Consider the following 16,386-nt stretch of genomic DNA (forward strand, 5'->3'; position numbering starts at 1 on the left):
GGCTGTCTGTCTGCTTTGATCTTGTGCATCCAGCAGCGATAAATGATTATAAACTGTTTCTATTAAAAAACCAAGATTAGAAAACAACCATAACAAGTGACAATTTCTTCCAGAATTGGGACTATAGGTCAAACAACCAAACTGCACGAAGGGTTACATACATTGAAGTACTGTAGAAGTCTGTGGTATGTCATGTATTCTGGGAAGGGAAATCGTGCAAAACTATGGTTCAAAGGAAGTTCGAGGAACTAAAGATAAACGTCATCAGTGTACTGCTGAAAACTGGTAAAAAGCAGATAAGTTCACGAAAGTGCGCAAACCAATCATAATATCCAGCCCTTTTATGAGCTAAGCATACAGTAAATATTGCAAGAACAATGTTATAGCCTATGTGCCAGGTGTGAAGGACATTCCCAAGAAAGTGATTAACAATTTTTCCCTGAAACTATATTATGGGAATCCTTTCAGTTTTACCTCAGATACATAAAACAGTATAGAATTTCAGTACAGTTTCCTTCATAATGATTTATTCACGAGTTATAAAATTCCTTTTACTTCTGATTTAAACAGATTGCTCAAGAGAAAGTGAAAAGCAAAAAAAAAACGTTGTTGAAGAGTGTGCTAAAATATATATTTTCGGATCCTGGAACTACTTACACATCAGTTATCTCTTTAAACAGTGTGTTACTAAAAGGAAAGAAAAGTTAACGAAATCTCTATTTTCGTGGTAGTCACAGATTACAGTCTCGTTGGTTACATAAATTACGGAAAATGCGGTGGTACTGCTGAGATTAACTGAAAGTAGCAAACGTTTCAGTGGCGGCGGAACGAAATACTCAAATTCAATTCGTATTAAAGCGTGGAGAGGAATAACAATATTCAGTTTACTCGTCGCCGAAGTAACAGTGCTAAACTCCTAATAAGAACTTACAATGTCGGTAACAAATTCTGAAATACGAACTTTATTATCAGCACCGGATATTTACGGCTACACACATTCTCCAAGTTTCATAGAGAATTAAGTTTCCAAGACATAGTTCACGCCAAAAAATCGATGCGTTTAACGGAACTATACCATATTACGTACACTTCACACTCTTCTATTATCACAATTACTGCAGCACAAAAACTGATAACCCCATTCGACGCACCTGAGGATACTAGTCAGTAGTCAAAGATGCTACAAAATACCGCGCGGTTGATTATACGGGACTGAGATCGGCTTCATTTGTGAATGATCTACACAGAGCATGTTTGTAATCATCACTGCATAGCTAAAACTCCCATCGATAAATGCGTATTGTAAATCTTGAGCTTAAAATTTTAACAGGGAAATTTTAAGTATAGCGAGCAGCTGTTGGTTACTTGCGATCGACGCTACCTGCTTTTCTGCTACATATTTTATATTACGTTTAGATAAGAATACATCTCCTTGTTTCTGTTATAAAATATTCTCTTTAGTTTACATTGAAGACGACAGCGAAATATTCATGCTTTTGCAGCAGTGTGGACTAAGATATTACTAACTGTTGGATCTATTTCCGTCGTTCAATCATCAATGCGGGCAGTATTTGTGTTTTGGTTGACACCGCGAGAAGTGTGACCATAGCAAAGTAGTTTTGCGGTTGACACAAAATGATTAATGATGTGCCATGCTTGACGTACATGGCACTGTACATTCTATCGTTTCACGTACTTCAAAGTAATTCGAGAACGTCAACTCTATGGAAACTAAATGCAGAAGAAGGAAAAATAATGGAAGCAAGTCATTTTCCTGGGATTGTTACATTACCTGACGTGAACAGCGATTCGAGGATCGCTGACAGTGACCGGATATTTAACATTATTACGTCAACAATACATTTTGGAAAATCGTGGACTAAACAGAGCATGGAGTATTACTGTACAGATTGTCAAGCAATGAATTTTGCCCCCAATGATATGTAAGTCCGCTACTCCTGTATAACATTTTTTGTTGTTTTTCGTAGAGCTGTTGTACCTGTGACATTTATGGTGCTTATACGGTTGGATATGGATGTGCTTCGTTGGCCTGTTGGTCCAGCACTAAAGAAGTGCACCGAATACGATCAATCCCGTGTGTCCAATGTAACACTGCCAGAATCGAAAATCTAGGAGAAACTAGTGTGTGACATGCTACGTCATTGCTGTTTGTTTATTCCTTAGATACAGTCTTTTAAATAGTACCGACAAGTGGTCGCTGGCGTGGAACTAAGTTTGTAATCAAAGAAGCTGTGGACTGCATATGTTAAACGCTGACGACTGACTATAGTCTCGTGCTGTTATTACAGTCTTTTAGGGACCGTATGTGAAAGCTGTTGGTGAGCAAGATTTGCACCTGTTGTCTTAACATTTTATTGTAATCGCAGGTTTACGTCAGTGACTTGCAAAATCTTTCATTATGCTCCTTCTTTTAAGAGGGAAAAGCTTCTTAAGAAAGCAGTTTAGGGTACTTATACACACAAATTAGCCAAATCATTGTGAAACAAAACACTTCATACATCACAAATAGCACAATAAATTACTTCAGCATGCCACGAAAAGCTAAAAAGTACCCATTCACGGTTTATAGTAGAACATTTACCATATTACAATAGTATAATGTAAGAATGGAGGCTTATTTACTCCGGGCATTGCTTCTTGGCATGTAAAGAAAGCTACAGGTAGATGGTTTTTAAAATCAAGACAACCAGATAGTTTTTATGACAGTTGGCTAATGGGGCTTGTTTTAGTAATTTATTTTGTATGTATAGGGGTTCTCAGTCTCTCTGTTTACAGGGGTTGGACAAAAATATGGAAGCATGAGAAACACAACATATTATCATGCCTAATACAGTGTAGAAAACAAGACATTCAGAACAACTTCCAGCCATCTCAGAATGGCTAAATACAGCCCCTGTATGGCTTTCAAGGGAATCTTATACCATTCTTCCTGCAAAATACTATAAAGTTCAGGTAACGATGATGGATGTGGACGGTGATGTGGTACTATTAGCTGCCTTTGGTGGTTACAAGAGATACAATACTTCATCCTTGTGCTCACAAAACTAGTCCAAGACACTGTGAACTGTGTAAATAGGGGTGCTGTCATCTTGGAACCCAGCATCACTATTGGGGAACAAGTATTGTACCATGGGACAAAAATAATCAGCCAGAATGGTCACACAATGCTTGGTAGTAATAGAACCTCGCAGAATAATTATGGGCCCCATGGATTATTGTGATGTGGCTGCCCAAATTTTCATTGAACCCCAATCATATTTCACTCTTGGGATGTAATCTCGACCAGGGGTAGGAAACCATATGAAACAACACATATTCAACCAAATGACTTTCATTCGTGGCTCCATAGTCCAGATTTTATGGCTTAGACTGCATATTTTCCTGTTACAGGCATTTCATTGCTGATGAGTGGACTTTGAATGCTAGTTCACTCAGCAATTCCCTGCTAATAGAGCTCCTTTAGTGTTTTGGTAGTGACAGTGACAGGGTTCACAAGTAAGACATTTAGTTCTGCAGGTGCCATGCGTAGTCAAATATAACAGTGTAACCTGCAGACTTGCAGTTCAAGTATGCATTTCCTGCACTGGATCCATATTTTTGTTTTTGTCGACGACCACATCCTGGATTGAGTGAAGTCTAGATAAAACTTATTTTTGTATATTTTTTTGTAATTGTGAAAATAACACTTCGGTTGACACTTGTTTTCATTTGTAGCAACAAATGTGTTCAGAAGAAAAGCAACTTGATGCTTAACTGAAGCTTGTGATACTGCTTCACCAACTCACAATAAAACTAACTTTTCAATGTGATAGGCCTTGGGATGCTGTAGGGATCAATATGTGAGGACAACTAAGATTTTGTATCTATATTTGGTGGTGGCACCTACTCACAACCAGTTCGTCACCTTTTAACTTAACCTAATGCATGCTATGCCTCAGTATGTCACCACAAACTACATTAGAAAAAGTGATACAGACACCAAAAAAATATGGGCAGTGTTCAGTTCTCTACTGTTTTCATATGTATGACATCACAGCATCGTTTTGCCACATGACTAAGTTGACATCCAGTATCAGTAGTTTCAATTGACCCCAGTGGGGAAGTTAGTGGCTGACCTTTGAAGATGAACATATTCAAATAATGCAGTACAGACTTACTAAAAGTCAAAACCAATTGTGATACCATTTATGTAACATGAGGTTGAAAAATATAATCAAACAGTTTTAGTAATTTGATGAAAGGATAGATCACTACTCATCTTACAGAGATGTTGAGTCGCAGATAGGTACAATGAAAAGACTGCTGTACATTTTAGTTTGTAGCCGAAAAGCCTCCCCCCCCCCCCCCCTCTCTCTCTCTCTCTCTCTCTCTCTCTCTCTCTCTCTCTCTCTCTCTCTCTCTCTCTCTCTCTCTGAGGGGGGGAGGGAGAAACATACAACTAAGGTCACCAAGTTCTTATTCAGCAAAGCAATAACAATACTACCTATAGTAGATATTTCAATATCATTGAAAGACCTCTTCAGAATATAAACAGATTAGGTAGACTGCCTTAGTGGAATGCAGTGACGGAGTAGTCAACAAAAGTCCAGCCAATGTGGCCAGAGAAAGTGGTCATTGCATTCCACTAAGGCAGTCTGCCTAATCTGTTTATATTTTGAAGAGGTCTTTCTATGATATTGACATATGTACTTTACATAGTATTCTTATTGCTTTGCTGAATAAGAACTTGATGACCTTAGTTGTATTACACCAGATTGTAATTCTGTAAGAGAGTAGAGAATTAAAGTTTTCAAGAGAAGCCAGCATGCTGGTCTTGAAATGAACGAACTGAGGGATATCCTTTGGCATGTGTTGGTACGAAGTCAATGCGTCTGTAGAAATCTTACTTACCTTCTTTTTTTTTGTGTGTGTGTGTGTGTGTGTGTGTGTGTGTGTGTGTGTGTGTGTGTGTGTGTGTGTGTGTGTGTGTGTGTGTGTGTGTTGGGAGGGGGGAGGGTTCATCCGTTTTTCCAAAACTGAAACGCATCTTGATTTCTTTGTATAAAAACATCCTCTTGTTTTTTCTGATGAGTGTATGATTCCATCCTTGTAAAAAGTTGCCGTTACTGTTTTTGTTTCCCCAGTGTAATTTTGTGATCCACCTGACTGAAGGCCTTTCTAGCATCGCAGAATACTACCAAAAGGTTAGTTCTCATTATGTCGCTCTGTAGAGCGTCTTTCTTTGAGAAGAAATGAACACCTTATACTTCAAAAGATGAATCAGTTTTCTGCTGTAAGCCATTTTATTAAAAAAAATTGAAACAAGTGAAAAATTGAAATGGGCTTGTAATTATTGGTGTCACTTTTTTGTGTGAAATTATTTGTCCTGAAAGGCTGTATTTTAAGTTTATAAAAATTTCAGTATTTCGCTGATTTTATTTTTATCGTCCTTTTCAAATGTGCCTGCAGATCATAGTCGCATATTAAAATCAAATGGAGTACCTACAAAGTTTTATATGACGGTCTGTGCTAATGTTTTGGTGTTCTTCTAATGCACCTAAGAAAGTTAACTCTGGCTGCCAACACATACTTAGGAGGGGGGGGGGGGGAGGAAGAAGAAGAAGAAAAGGGGGGGGGGGGAAGAAAACCCAAGACTGTAATAATATTAAAAGTACACAGTCATAGCCAGAATGATTTCATTTTTGGCAGCATAACACCCTTCCTAAAAAAAAAGTTTTTTTTTCTGTTTCCCAGTGCTTCTGATTAATAATTATGTATTGACTATAAGTTTCAGTCTAAAGATTATCTTCAGGTAGGCCCCTATATTAAAGTTATGTACAACAGATACTTGTGTAAAGTATTATTCATCAGCTGTTCTAGGCAGTTGAAATTTGACTCTTTCAAATATTTGAGCCATGAGACACCAACTGCACTAAACGTAGGGCTAATGATTTTTGTTACTTTTGTAATTGTTAAAATTTTAAACTGAGTAGGATTTAAAGTTTTGAAGCCAGTGCCTATCGGTATTTACAAATAGCATCTACTAAAGTCATTATGTATTTGTGTTTGTTTGTCTCTGAGTAGGTGCTATGTTTACCGCCACTGTGTGGAATTAATCGAGTAGATGCTGATGTATGATGATTTTTATTCACATAATATATATCACAACCAATACTGGGAACAAAGAGTCTATTGACTTACTAGTTTTATTTGACTGTTGCTTGATAACATCCTAGACTGATTTTTTTTTTCTTGAAGTATATTGTTCTTTACTTTCTTGATAACAAACTGTAAGATCTGACAATAGTTGTGTTGTAATGAGCATTAACTCTTTGTTTCAGCTTGTTGTTATGGTAAAGGTACTTCAATAGCACATGTTATCTATCCTTGGCCTCTGCTTCTGTTTACTTTTTTCTGCTTATGTTTTATGGAAAAAATGACTCAAAGTGCTGAATAAGTACTAGTATATACAAGAAAATTTGATTTTTTTATTAATACTGCCTGCTTAGTAAATGTCTTCTCATTGTTCTTCTCAAATGTTTTCTCTAAACACTGTTGTTGAGTCATTGTTTGTTTTTTGTTGCATGTTTTTGTTCTTTCATGAAATGAGCATAATAGTTGGGTACATATTATTGTCAGTATTAAACCATAATTGTACATCACAATCACCGAGCAGAATCATTATTTTTCAATAGCTGTTGCCTTGACATTCAAGCCATGCATTGGGAACTCTTTTGTGTGAAAATAAACTGAAGCAGCTTATGAGTGTGGTAGTGTTGCTTCATACCTCCTACTCACAGTTTGTTGTTGTTGTTGTTGTTGTTGTTGTTGTTGTTGTTTGAAACTTACGTTATTGGCTCTGCCATTTCTGATTTTGGCATGAGTTCTCATAGCCAAGATATGCCCAATATTTAATGCACTTTCCATTATAAATACCTAAAACTACAAGGTAAATTCAGAATCCAGAAGATAAGCTTTAGAACTGTGCTTCACTATGAGAAAGGCAGTTTCTGTCTAAAGAGTAATTCTTGGGTGAAAGCAGAATTAGCTTCATAAATATCAAGAGTTCAGATGGCAAGCCAGTACTAAGGAAATAAGGGAATGCTGAAAAGTGGAAGGAATATATAGAAGAGCTATACAAAGGAGACAATATTGCAGAAAGACTGATATGGTAGAAGATAAGATACAGCAAACAAAATTTGAAAGATCTAAAACGAGGCATCAGGAGTGTATGACACCACGCCCAAATCTATTAAACTATTCTGTGTGGTAGTAAAGATATATGATGCAGATGAAATACTCTGACTTCAAGGAGAGTGTAATAATCAGAATTCCTAACGTCAAAAAGACAGGAACTAAAAGCTGTTAATATTACCATACCATGAATTTAATAAGTTATGAATGTGAATTACTGATATGAACAATTTATAGAAAAGTGGTATAATTGGTAGAAGCCAACCTTGGGGAAGATCAGGTTGGGTTTTGGTTAAACATAGAAACATGTTGTTGTTGTTGTCTTCAGTCCTGAGACTGGTTTGATACAGCTCTCCATGCTACTCTATCCTGTGCAAGCTGCTTCATCTCCCAGTACCTACTGCAACCTACATCCTTCTGAATCTGCTTAGTGTACTCATCTCTCGGTCTCCCTCTACGATTTTTACCCTCCACGCTGCCCTCCAATGCTAAATTTGTGATCCCTTGATGCCTCAAAACATGTCCTACCAACCGATCCCTTCTTCTAGTCAAGTTGTGCCACAAACTTCTCTTCTCCCCAATCCTATTCAATACCTCCTCATTAGTTACGTGATCTATCCACCTTATCTTCAGTATTCTTCTGTAGCACCACATTTCGAAAGCTTCTATTCTCTTCTTGTCCAAACTAGTTATCGTCCATGTTTCACTTCCATACATGGCTACACTCCAAACAAATACTTTCAGAAACGACTTCCTGATACATAAATCTATATTCGATGTTAACAAATTTCTCTTCTTCAGAAATGCTTTCCTTGCCATTGCCAGTCTACATTTTATATCCTCTCTACTTCGACCATCATCAGTTATTTTACTTCCTAAATAGCAAAACTCCTTTACTACTTTAAGTGTCTCATTTCCTAATCTAATTCCCTCAGCATCACCCGATTTAATTTGACTACATTCCATTATCCTCGTTTTGCTTTTGTTAATGTTCATCTTATATCCTCCTTTCAAGACACTGTCCATTCCGTTCAACTGCTCTTCCAAGTCCTTTGCCGTCTCTGACAGAATTACAATGTCATCGGCGAACCTCAAAGTTTTTACTTCGTCTCCATGAATTTTAATACCTACTCCAAATTTTTGTTTTGTTTCCTTTACTGCTTGCTCAATATACAGATTGAATAACATAGGGGAGAGGCTACAACCCTGTCTCACTCCTTTCCCAACCACTGCTTCCCTTTCATGCCCCTCGACTCTTATTACTGCCATCTGGTTTCTGTACAAATTATAAATAGCCTTTCGCTCCCTGTATTTTACCCCTGCCGCCTTTAGAATTTGAAAAAGAGTATTCCAGTCAACATTGTCAAAAGCTTTCTCTAAGTCTACAAATGCTAGAAACGTAGGTTTGCCTTTTCTTAATCTTTCTTCTAAGATAAGTCGTAAGGTCAGTATTGCCTCACGTGTTCCAACATTTCGACGGAATCCAAACTGATCCTCCCCGAGGTCTGCATCTACCAGTTTTTCCATTCGTCTGTAAAGAATTCGCGTTAGTATTTTGCAGCCGTGGCTTATTAAACTGATAGTTCGGTAATTTTCACATCTGTCAGCACCTGCTTTCTTTGGGATTGGAATTATTATATTCTTCTTGAAGTCTGAGGGTATTTCGCCTGCCTCATACATCTTGCTCACCAGCTGGTAGAGTTTTGTCATGACTGGCTCTCCCAAGGCCGTCAGTAGTTCTAATGGAATGTTGTCTACTCCGGGGGCCTTGTTTCGACTCAGGTCTTTCAGTGCTCTGTCAAACTCTTCACGCAGTATCGTATCTCCCATTTCGTCTTCATCTACATCCTCTTCTATTTCCATAATATTGTCCTCAAGTACATCGCCCTTATATAAACCTTCTATATACTCCTTCCACCTTTCTGCCTTCCCTTCTTTGCTTAGAACTGGGCTGCCATCTGAGCTCTTGATATTCATACACGTGGTTCTCTTCTCTCCAAAGGTCTCTTTAATTTTCCTGTAGGCAGTATCTATCTTACCCCTAGTGAGATAAGCTTCTACATCCTTACATTTGTCCTCTAGCCATCCCTGTTTAGCCATTTTGCACTTCCTGTCGATCTCATTTTTGAGACGTTTGTATTCCTTTTTGCCTGCTTCATTTACTGCATTTTTATATTTTCTCCTTTCATCAATTAAATTCAATATTTCTTCTGTTACCCAAGGATTTCTAGCAGCCCTCGTCTTTGTACCTAGTTTATCCTCTGCTGCCTTCACTACTACATCCCTCAGAGCTACCCATTCTTCTTCTACTGTATTTCTTTCCCCTATTCCTGTCAATTGTTCCCTTATGCTCTCTCTGAAACTCTGTACAACCTCTGGTTCTTTCAGTTTATCCAGGTCCCATCTCCTTAATTTCCCACCTTTTTGCAGTTTCTTCAGTTTTAATCTACAGGTCATAACCAATAGATTGTGGTCAGAGTCCACATCTGCCCCTGGAAATGTCTTACAACTTAAAACCTGGTTCCTAAATCTCTGTCTTACCATTATATAATCTATCTGATACCTTTTAGTATCTCCAGGGTTCTTCCACGTATACAACCTTCTTTCATGATTCTTAAACCAAGTGTTAGCTATGATTAAGTTGCGCTCTGTGCAAAATTCTACTAGGCGGCTTCCTCTTTCATTTCAGTCTCAGGACTGAAGACAACAACAACAACAGAAACATATGAAGCAGTACTGACACTATGACTTGACTAACAAGTAATTACACTAAACTCAAGCTAATCTGGCCATTCCCTGCATTTGTGGGGGCTAGGTTATCAGACATGCTGGATAACAAAATGTCTTAAATTTAGTGTAAACACAAAGATATATTCCTTATCATAGAAAACTTAGCCCTTGTGTGTCTACAGATACAATAATGTCGCTCATTATGTAACATGTCCCAAATTTTTAGCTGTCACAATGATGATGTGTAAGACAGTATACTTAATTGCACAATGGTTTCATAAGCATTACATTGGTTCTGCACATTTTGGATTGTGGCATAATGTACTCCAGGTGGTTCTGCACATTTTGGATTGTGGCATAATGTACTCCAGGAAGATATTTGCAGTTTCAGTACAGACAGTGTGAGATATTTTCACTTTTTCCCTCTCCCATGACGTCTTCATCACTTTCATCATAAATTTCCTGCACACTTTTTGTCATATCTTCATCTCTTAAAGTTTGGCCATAAATAGTTTCTCGTGTAGCATTATATGCAACAGCAATTGATTTCTGCTGAGAGGTTCAGTTCAACTTTTCTAATTTCAAGTTTCCACTTGTGGTCTGCATAATGTTCCCTTTTAGAAGCTGTGATACTGAACCATAAAGAAAGCCACAATTTCAAGCATGTATAGCTTTCTTTAACATTGTAATTAACAACACTGTTGCATTCAACAATTCATTATTGTATGTCTTGTTTCTGCTTGAGCTACTAGATGCTAGATATGGGCCGGAACACGGAAAGGCCGAACTACTGAGAGCTGGATTAACGAGATTTTAGTGTACATAATTTAAAGAAAGGCAAACCTGTTACTAGAGAGGACTTTTGACATTGTTCAATATCCTCATTGAAAGTCTGATGAATAAATTGCAGGGAATGAAAGGTGGTCTGCAACTTGCACAGAAACCAGTTTGTAGTTGGGAGTCAATGAACATGAAGGGGAAGCAGCAGTTGAGAACGGACTAAGACAACGCCACTGTGTCGCAAAGCTTCAGGTAGATACCTCATGGGCAGGTGAATGGCTAAGAAACAGTTTTTCAAATCAGAAGGGAAAAAACTTAAGGCAAAGTGTAATGCTAAGAAGGTGAAATCTAAAAAAAAGTAGAGCATAACAATATACAAAACCTGTGGTGGTGGTGGTGGTGGTGGTGGTGGTGAAGTTGACTGGGTTTTGCTTATTGAGTTTTGCTTTGGTGTGCCCTCAAACCCCTTCAGTTCTCTGCCTCTACTGAAATGGGTTCTCCTACAAGCTGAAGAGAAATGGGATACAGAAACATCACTTATAAATTGCTGTTGGAGTGTCCGATAAAAAATGAAACTTTTGAATACATAATAACTTCCAAATTTATTCATGAAAGTGCATAATTTATTAGTTACTGTAGTGTGTGCTATCTGTGATTAAATATGAAATATTATATTACTCCGATGCCCTCCTCGACTCTGCAGGTATCCTCTTGTTCTTTTGATGAAATTTTCTGTAACTTCCCGGCATATCAGCACCTCTAGTTCTGAAATTATTTGCAGAACTATGGAAGTGATCAGTTTGTTGGCATACACAGGAAATTTCAATACTCCCACAGAAAGAAATCACAGGGCATATTGTCAGATCACAAGATCTGGCTGGGCAATTCACACCATCACTATGAGAAATCACCTGGCCAGGGAACCTCTCTCGTAAAAAGTTCTTTGTTGCAATCAGTGTGCGACAAGTTACACCATCTTGTTGAAACAAACCTCTTCAGCATTCACACAAGCCACTTCAGACCACAAAATTCTCTTAAGATATTGCTGTAGCATTCGCCATCCACTGTTAATGAGTTTTTAGCATCATCTTCAGAGAAGTATGATCCAGTTACACTCTCAGCTGAAGTACACTTGCTGATGAGCTCACCATTTAGCATCCTAACACACTACTCACACCTACCAAATGCCATGCCACACAGTCACTTGTTATGGATATAAAGGCTTCTCTGTAACTACGCAAGGGTTTTCTGTATGTCCTAGTCCTGCAATTTTGCTTGTTCATGAAGCCTTCCAATAAAGAGTTCACCTCATCAGTGAACATTATTTTCATCTGTGTCAGTTAGATTTTATTGGCCCAAAGGTGCATACTTTCCCTCAGAATTCATAGTGTGCTAGTTCTGGGAATATCCAGTCGCTTTGAATATCAGCAAATAGATTTCACTGGACTTACTGCAACATTATCACCCACAGGAGTAATGTTTACCACAGAATGACAACATGAGGATGTCCCAAGGGTTTATTATCCACAAGTGAATGTTCTTCTCAATTTATTAATGACTCTCATATTAGTCAACATGTTTGGTTCCTTAGGTTGATCAAATATTCCACAGAACTGGCAAACTCTCTCTGCACAACAGTCACCAAATTTTTAATATGTTTTAAATACGTCAACATGCTGTTCTGCCAAGGAGCAGAAAACAGATGGAGATCAAGCAAGATTCTGTACTTCTAACTTATTGCAACGGAAATTATGGGCATTTCAATGTCTTTATGGTTTATCCATATCCATAAATAATTTCAGAACAAATGTGGAGGTGTTAAAACTGCTGTTACTGGAAAGACACCCTATGCTTGTGTCTCCTGTAAATAAATTTTAAACATATTGACATCTTTGTGTTCAGGGGATACAGGCTCCACTGAAAGATGGAGTGGCAATCTTTGTGAATGGCACTTACAATTTCACTTCCTTTCTGAAGAGCCATTGAGGCAGACAGTATAAAAGTGCACATTCTGCATGAAATTACACTTTACAGTGTTCATCTCACCTCCACAACCGCAACATGTGGATATCTGTGAGGAGGCCAGATGAACCAATGACTCCTGAAGAAGGCAGCATCCTTTTCAATAGTTGCAGGGGAAACAGTCTGGATGATTGAATGATCTGATCTTGTCACATTAGCCAACATGGCCTTGCTGTGCAGGTACTATGAATGGCTGGAAGCTAGAGGAAACAGTAGCTGTTTTGTTTTCCTGCCTGTAGTTATGGTGCTCTACAGTATGGCTTAATGATGGTGGCATCCTCTTGGATAAAATATTCTAGAGGTAATAGCTAACACCCCCCCCCCCCCCCCCCCCCCCACACACACACACATATTTGTATCTCTGGGCGGAGTGTGCTTAGGATTAGTCCCCAATAGGCTAAAATTAATAATAATAATAATAATAATAATAATAATAATAATAATAATAATAATAATAATAATACTCTGTGGCTCAGACTGTGGAATGTTGGATCCCTTAATCAGGTAGGGAGGTCAGAGAATTTAAAAAGGGGAATGAATAGATTGATGTTAGATATAAAGAAAATTAGTAAAGTGTGGTGGCAGGAAGAACAGAACTCCCGGTCTGGTCAGATCAGTACATGGTTACGAAGACAAAATCAGATAGGGGTAATGTAGGAGAAGACCTAATAACGATACGAAGATAGGAATGCGGGTAATTTACTATGACAAAATTGTTAAGTCTTTCATGGCCACTTGTTGACAAACTGCCTATTGGCTTCTGTCTCGGGTTCTTCAGCCGATGTTCATCTAGTGATTTTAATGACGTTTTGCCAGCACAAGTGGCTGACATTGTCAAAGCTCCACCCTCCATTGCCAGCGGTGAACTGGAGCCAAGCTCGCAGCCACAGACTATATGTACCTGGCACGCCAATGTGCGAGGGCTTCTCCGCAGTCATTTCTGGTACGGTTCTCCTCTTGCTACCTGCGATGGTTGTTCGCTGCAGTACAGGAAGCCAGGATCAGTTTACCTTAACGCTTTCCTCTTTCTCGTTGAAGCTGTTCGCGTGTTTTTGTATTTCTACAGCTCCTCTGAACAAGCGCGTGTGATAGTGCTTTTCTACAATCAGAACTTCTGTGTCGGCGAATTTTATTACGTGGTCGGTCTCGCTCAGTGCGCGTTCTGTCACGGCCGATTTCTCCACCTGCTCCAGCCTGCAATTTCGCAGACAGCTTCAACAAGAAAGAAGAAAGCCTTAAGGTAAACTGATCCTGGCTTCCCGTACTGCAGCGAACGAGCAGGTAGCAAGAGGAGAACCACACCGGAAATGACCACAGAGAAGCCCTCGGACGTTGGCGTGCCTGGTACATATAGTCTGTGGCTGCGAGCTTGGCTCCAGTTAACCACCGGCAATGGAGGGTGAAGATTTGACAGTACAAGCCACTTGTGCTGGCAAAACGTCAGTAAAATCACTAGATGAACGTCAGCCGAAGAACCCGAGACAGAAGCCAATAGGCAGTTTGTCAATTTACTATGAACTTTGTAGCACATTATTGTAGCCAAGACAGACACAAAACCAACACCACTACAGCAGTAGGAGTTTATATGACAACTAGCTCCACAGTTGAAGAAGAGGTTGAAATAATGTATGATGGAGATACAGGGAATTATTCAGATAACTAAAGATACACGAAAATTTGATTGTGATGAGTGACTGGATTTAGTAGAAGACAGAGAAATCTGCCTAGCAAATTTTTGCTTAAATGATTGTTTTATCATTGCTAATACTAGGCATAACAACAATGGAAATTCATTTATGGATAACAAGTAAAACAAAGGAAATGCAACCGCTCACTTATAGCTGACTTGATACGTAGAAACAAGCAACAGAAACATATTTTACTAGCTTTCAAGCTCTTGCTCTTTCTGTCATTAGTACATCCATTCATGCACACAGCCACACAGAAATCCAAATGCTCCCATCTGTGGCCACAGCAAGACTGGCTGTTGATTATTGACAGTAGTTGTCTGGGCAGATGGTGGTAGGAAGGGTATAGTGTGATAATGTGTGGCAGCCCATCCGACAGATGACTCAGTGGCTGCACAATAAGACAGAGGGAGTTCAGAAGATAAGAGCAATAGAGCATACAAAAGATAGTGAGAGGGAGGGGGGGTGAAGAAAGGAGAGGAAAATGGAGGGATGAGAAAAAGGGAGAGGGGTGGAGAGAGAGAGAATGCCCACATGGGGATGAGGAGGGTGTCAGTGATGGGAGAAGCGTACAAGACAAAATCTGAATGGGGAAGGAGTGGATTGACCACATGAGAGAAAATGCTTAGGCCAGAGGAATTAGCACAGGATAAGCTGCAGAGAGAATTCTCACCTGCATAGTTCAGAGATACTTGCACGTGTATTAAAGCATCTATTGAAGCCATTTGTGTTGTTGTCTGCAGCATATTCTGCAACTGAATGATTAAGTTTCCAGTTTGCTATGGTTTGATTGTGGCCATTCATGCGAATAGGTGGATGGTTAGTTGTCTTACCCACATAGAAACCAGTACAGTGATTGCAGTCTAGCTGAAGTGTAGCATTGCTGCTTTCGCCCATGGCCCTGCCTTTTACAAGTAATAACTGGGACTGGACTCTGATAGGAGGCTGTGAGTAGATGTGTGGAACAGGTCTTCCACTTGGGTCGGCCACAAAGGAATGACACATGAAGTCCAGGATTGGAAGCAGGTATTGGAACAGGAATGGATGGGGATATCTATGTATTGGGTGGACAGGAGAACACTCCTCCCCACCCTCATCTGCCTAAGCAACTGCTATGAAATTCTACTAGAGAAAGAGCAAGAACTTAAAATATAGTAAAATACTGTTTCTGTTGTGTGTTTTTATGCACCATACATCAGTTCTTTATTTTGCAGATAATACTTGCTTTAAGACTTAACAAAGATTGTGTATGAAGAAGATACTTGGAGACAGTGGAAGGTGTCTGATTATACATATAATAGTAAAAGAGATTTCAAAATCAGGTTTTAGTCTTTTAAGACATCTGCAAGAGCAGGTGTGGACTTGGATTTTAATTTATTGGTTATGAAGTGCAGATTGAAACTGAAAGACTTTCAAAAAGGAAAGGAATTGTGGAGATAAGACCTGGATAAATTGAAGAAACTGAAGGTGGTTGGGAGTTTCAGAGGGAGCATCATGCAACAATGGACTGAAACAGGGGCAGATATACAGGAGAGGCTGAGTGGGTAGTTTGGAGAGTTCAAGTAGGGAAGGCAGCAGAGGATCACACAAGTAAGAAGGCAAGGTTTAATTGTAGAAATCCCTGGATAACATCGGGAGTATTGAACTTAATTGACGAAAGGAGAAAATGAAGTAGGTGAAAGATAATGCAGATGTCTAAAAATAGGATTGAGAATCAACCAACCAAACAGAAAATGCAAAATGACTAAGCAGGAACAGCTAGAGGACACATTCAAGGCTGCAGAAGTATGCCTAATAAGGGAAAAGATAGATGCTGCCAATAGGAAAGTTACACACACATTTAGAGAAAAGAAATAAGACTGTATCAATGCAAGGGCTCAGATTGCAAACCAAGCAAAGAAGTGGAGACTGAAAGGTGAACGGAATACATAGACATTCTAAACAAGTGAAACAGGCTTGAAGACAGTATTGC

The 16,386-nt window shown here is 38.9% G+C and overlaps 1 protein-coding gene across 2 annotated transcripts in view; it reads left to right on the forward strand.

Moving 5' to 3' along the window:
* The first annotated feature begins 1,171 nt into the window (after positions 1-1,171).
* The window catches only part of LOC126353797 (uncharacterized), a 114,814-nt gene continuing 99,599 nt past the window's right edge, over positions 1,172-16,386 (forward strand). The window contains exon 1 of one of the 2 annotated variants that reach the window (XM_050002892.1): positions 1,172-1,943. In XM_050002892.1, the coding sequence (XP_049858849.1) occupies positions 1,636-1,943 (308 nt within the window). In that variant the 5' untranslated portion in view covers positions 1,172-1,635. The remainder of the gene's footprint in view (positions 1,944-16,386) is intronic. The other variant, XR_007565207.1, reaches the window with a different exon arrangement.

The sequence above is a fragment of the Schistocerca gregaria genome, chromosome 3 (genome assembly GCF_023897955.1).
Source record: "Schistocerca gregaria isolate iqSchGreg1 chromosome 3, iqSchGreg1.2, whole genome shotgun sequence".
NCBI classification, from domain to species: Eukaryota; Metazoa; Arthropoda; class Insecta; order Orthoptera; family Acrididae; genus Schistocerca; species Schistocerca gregaria.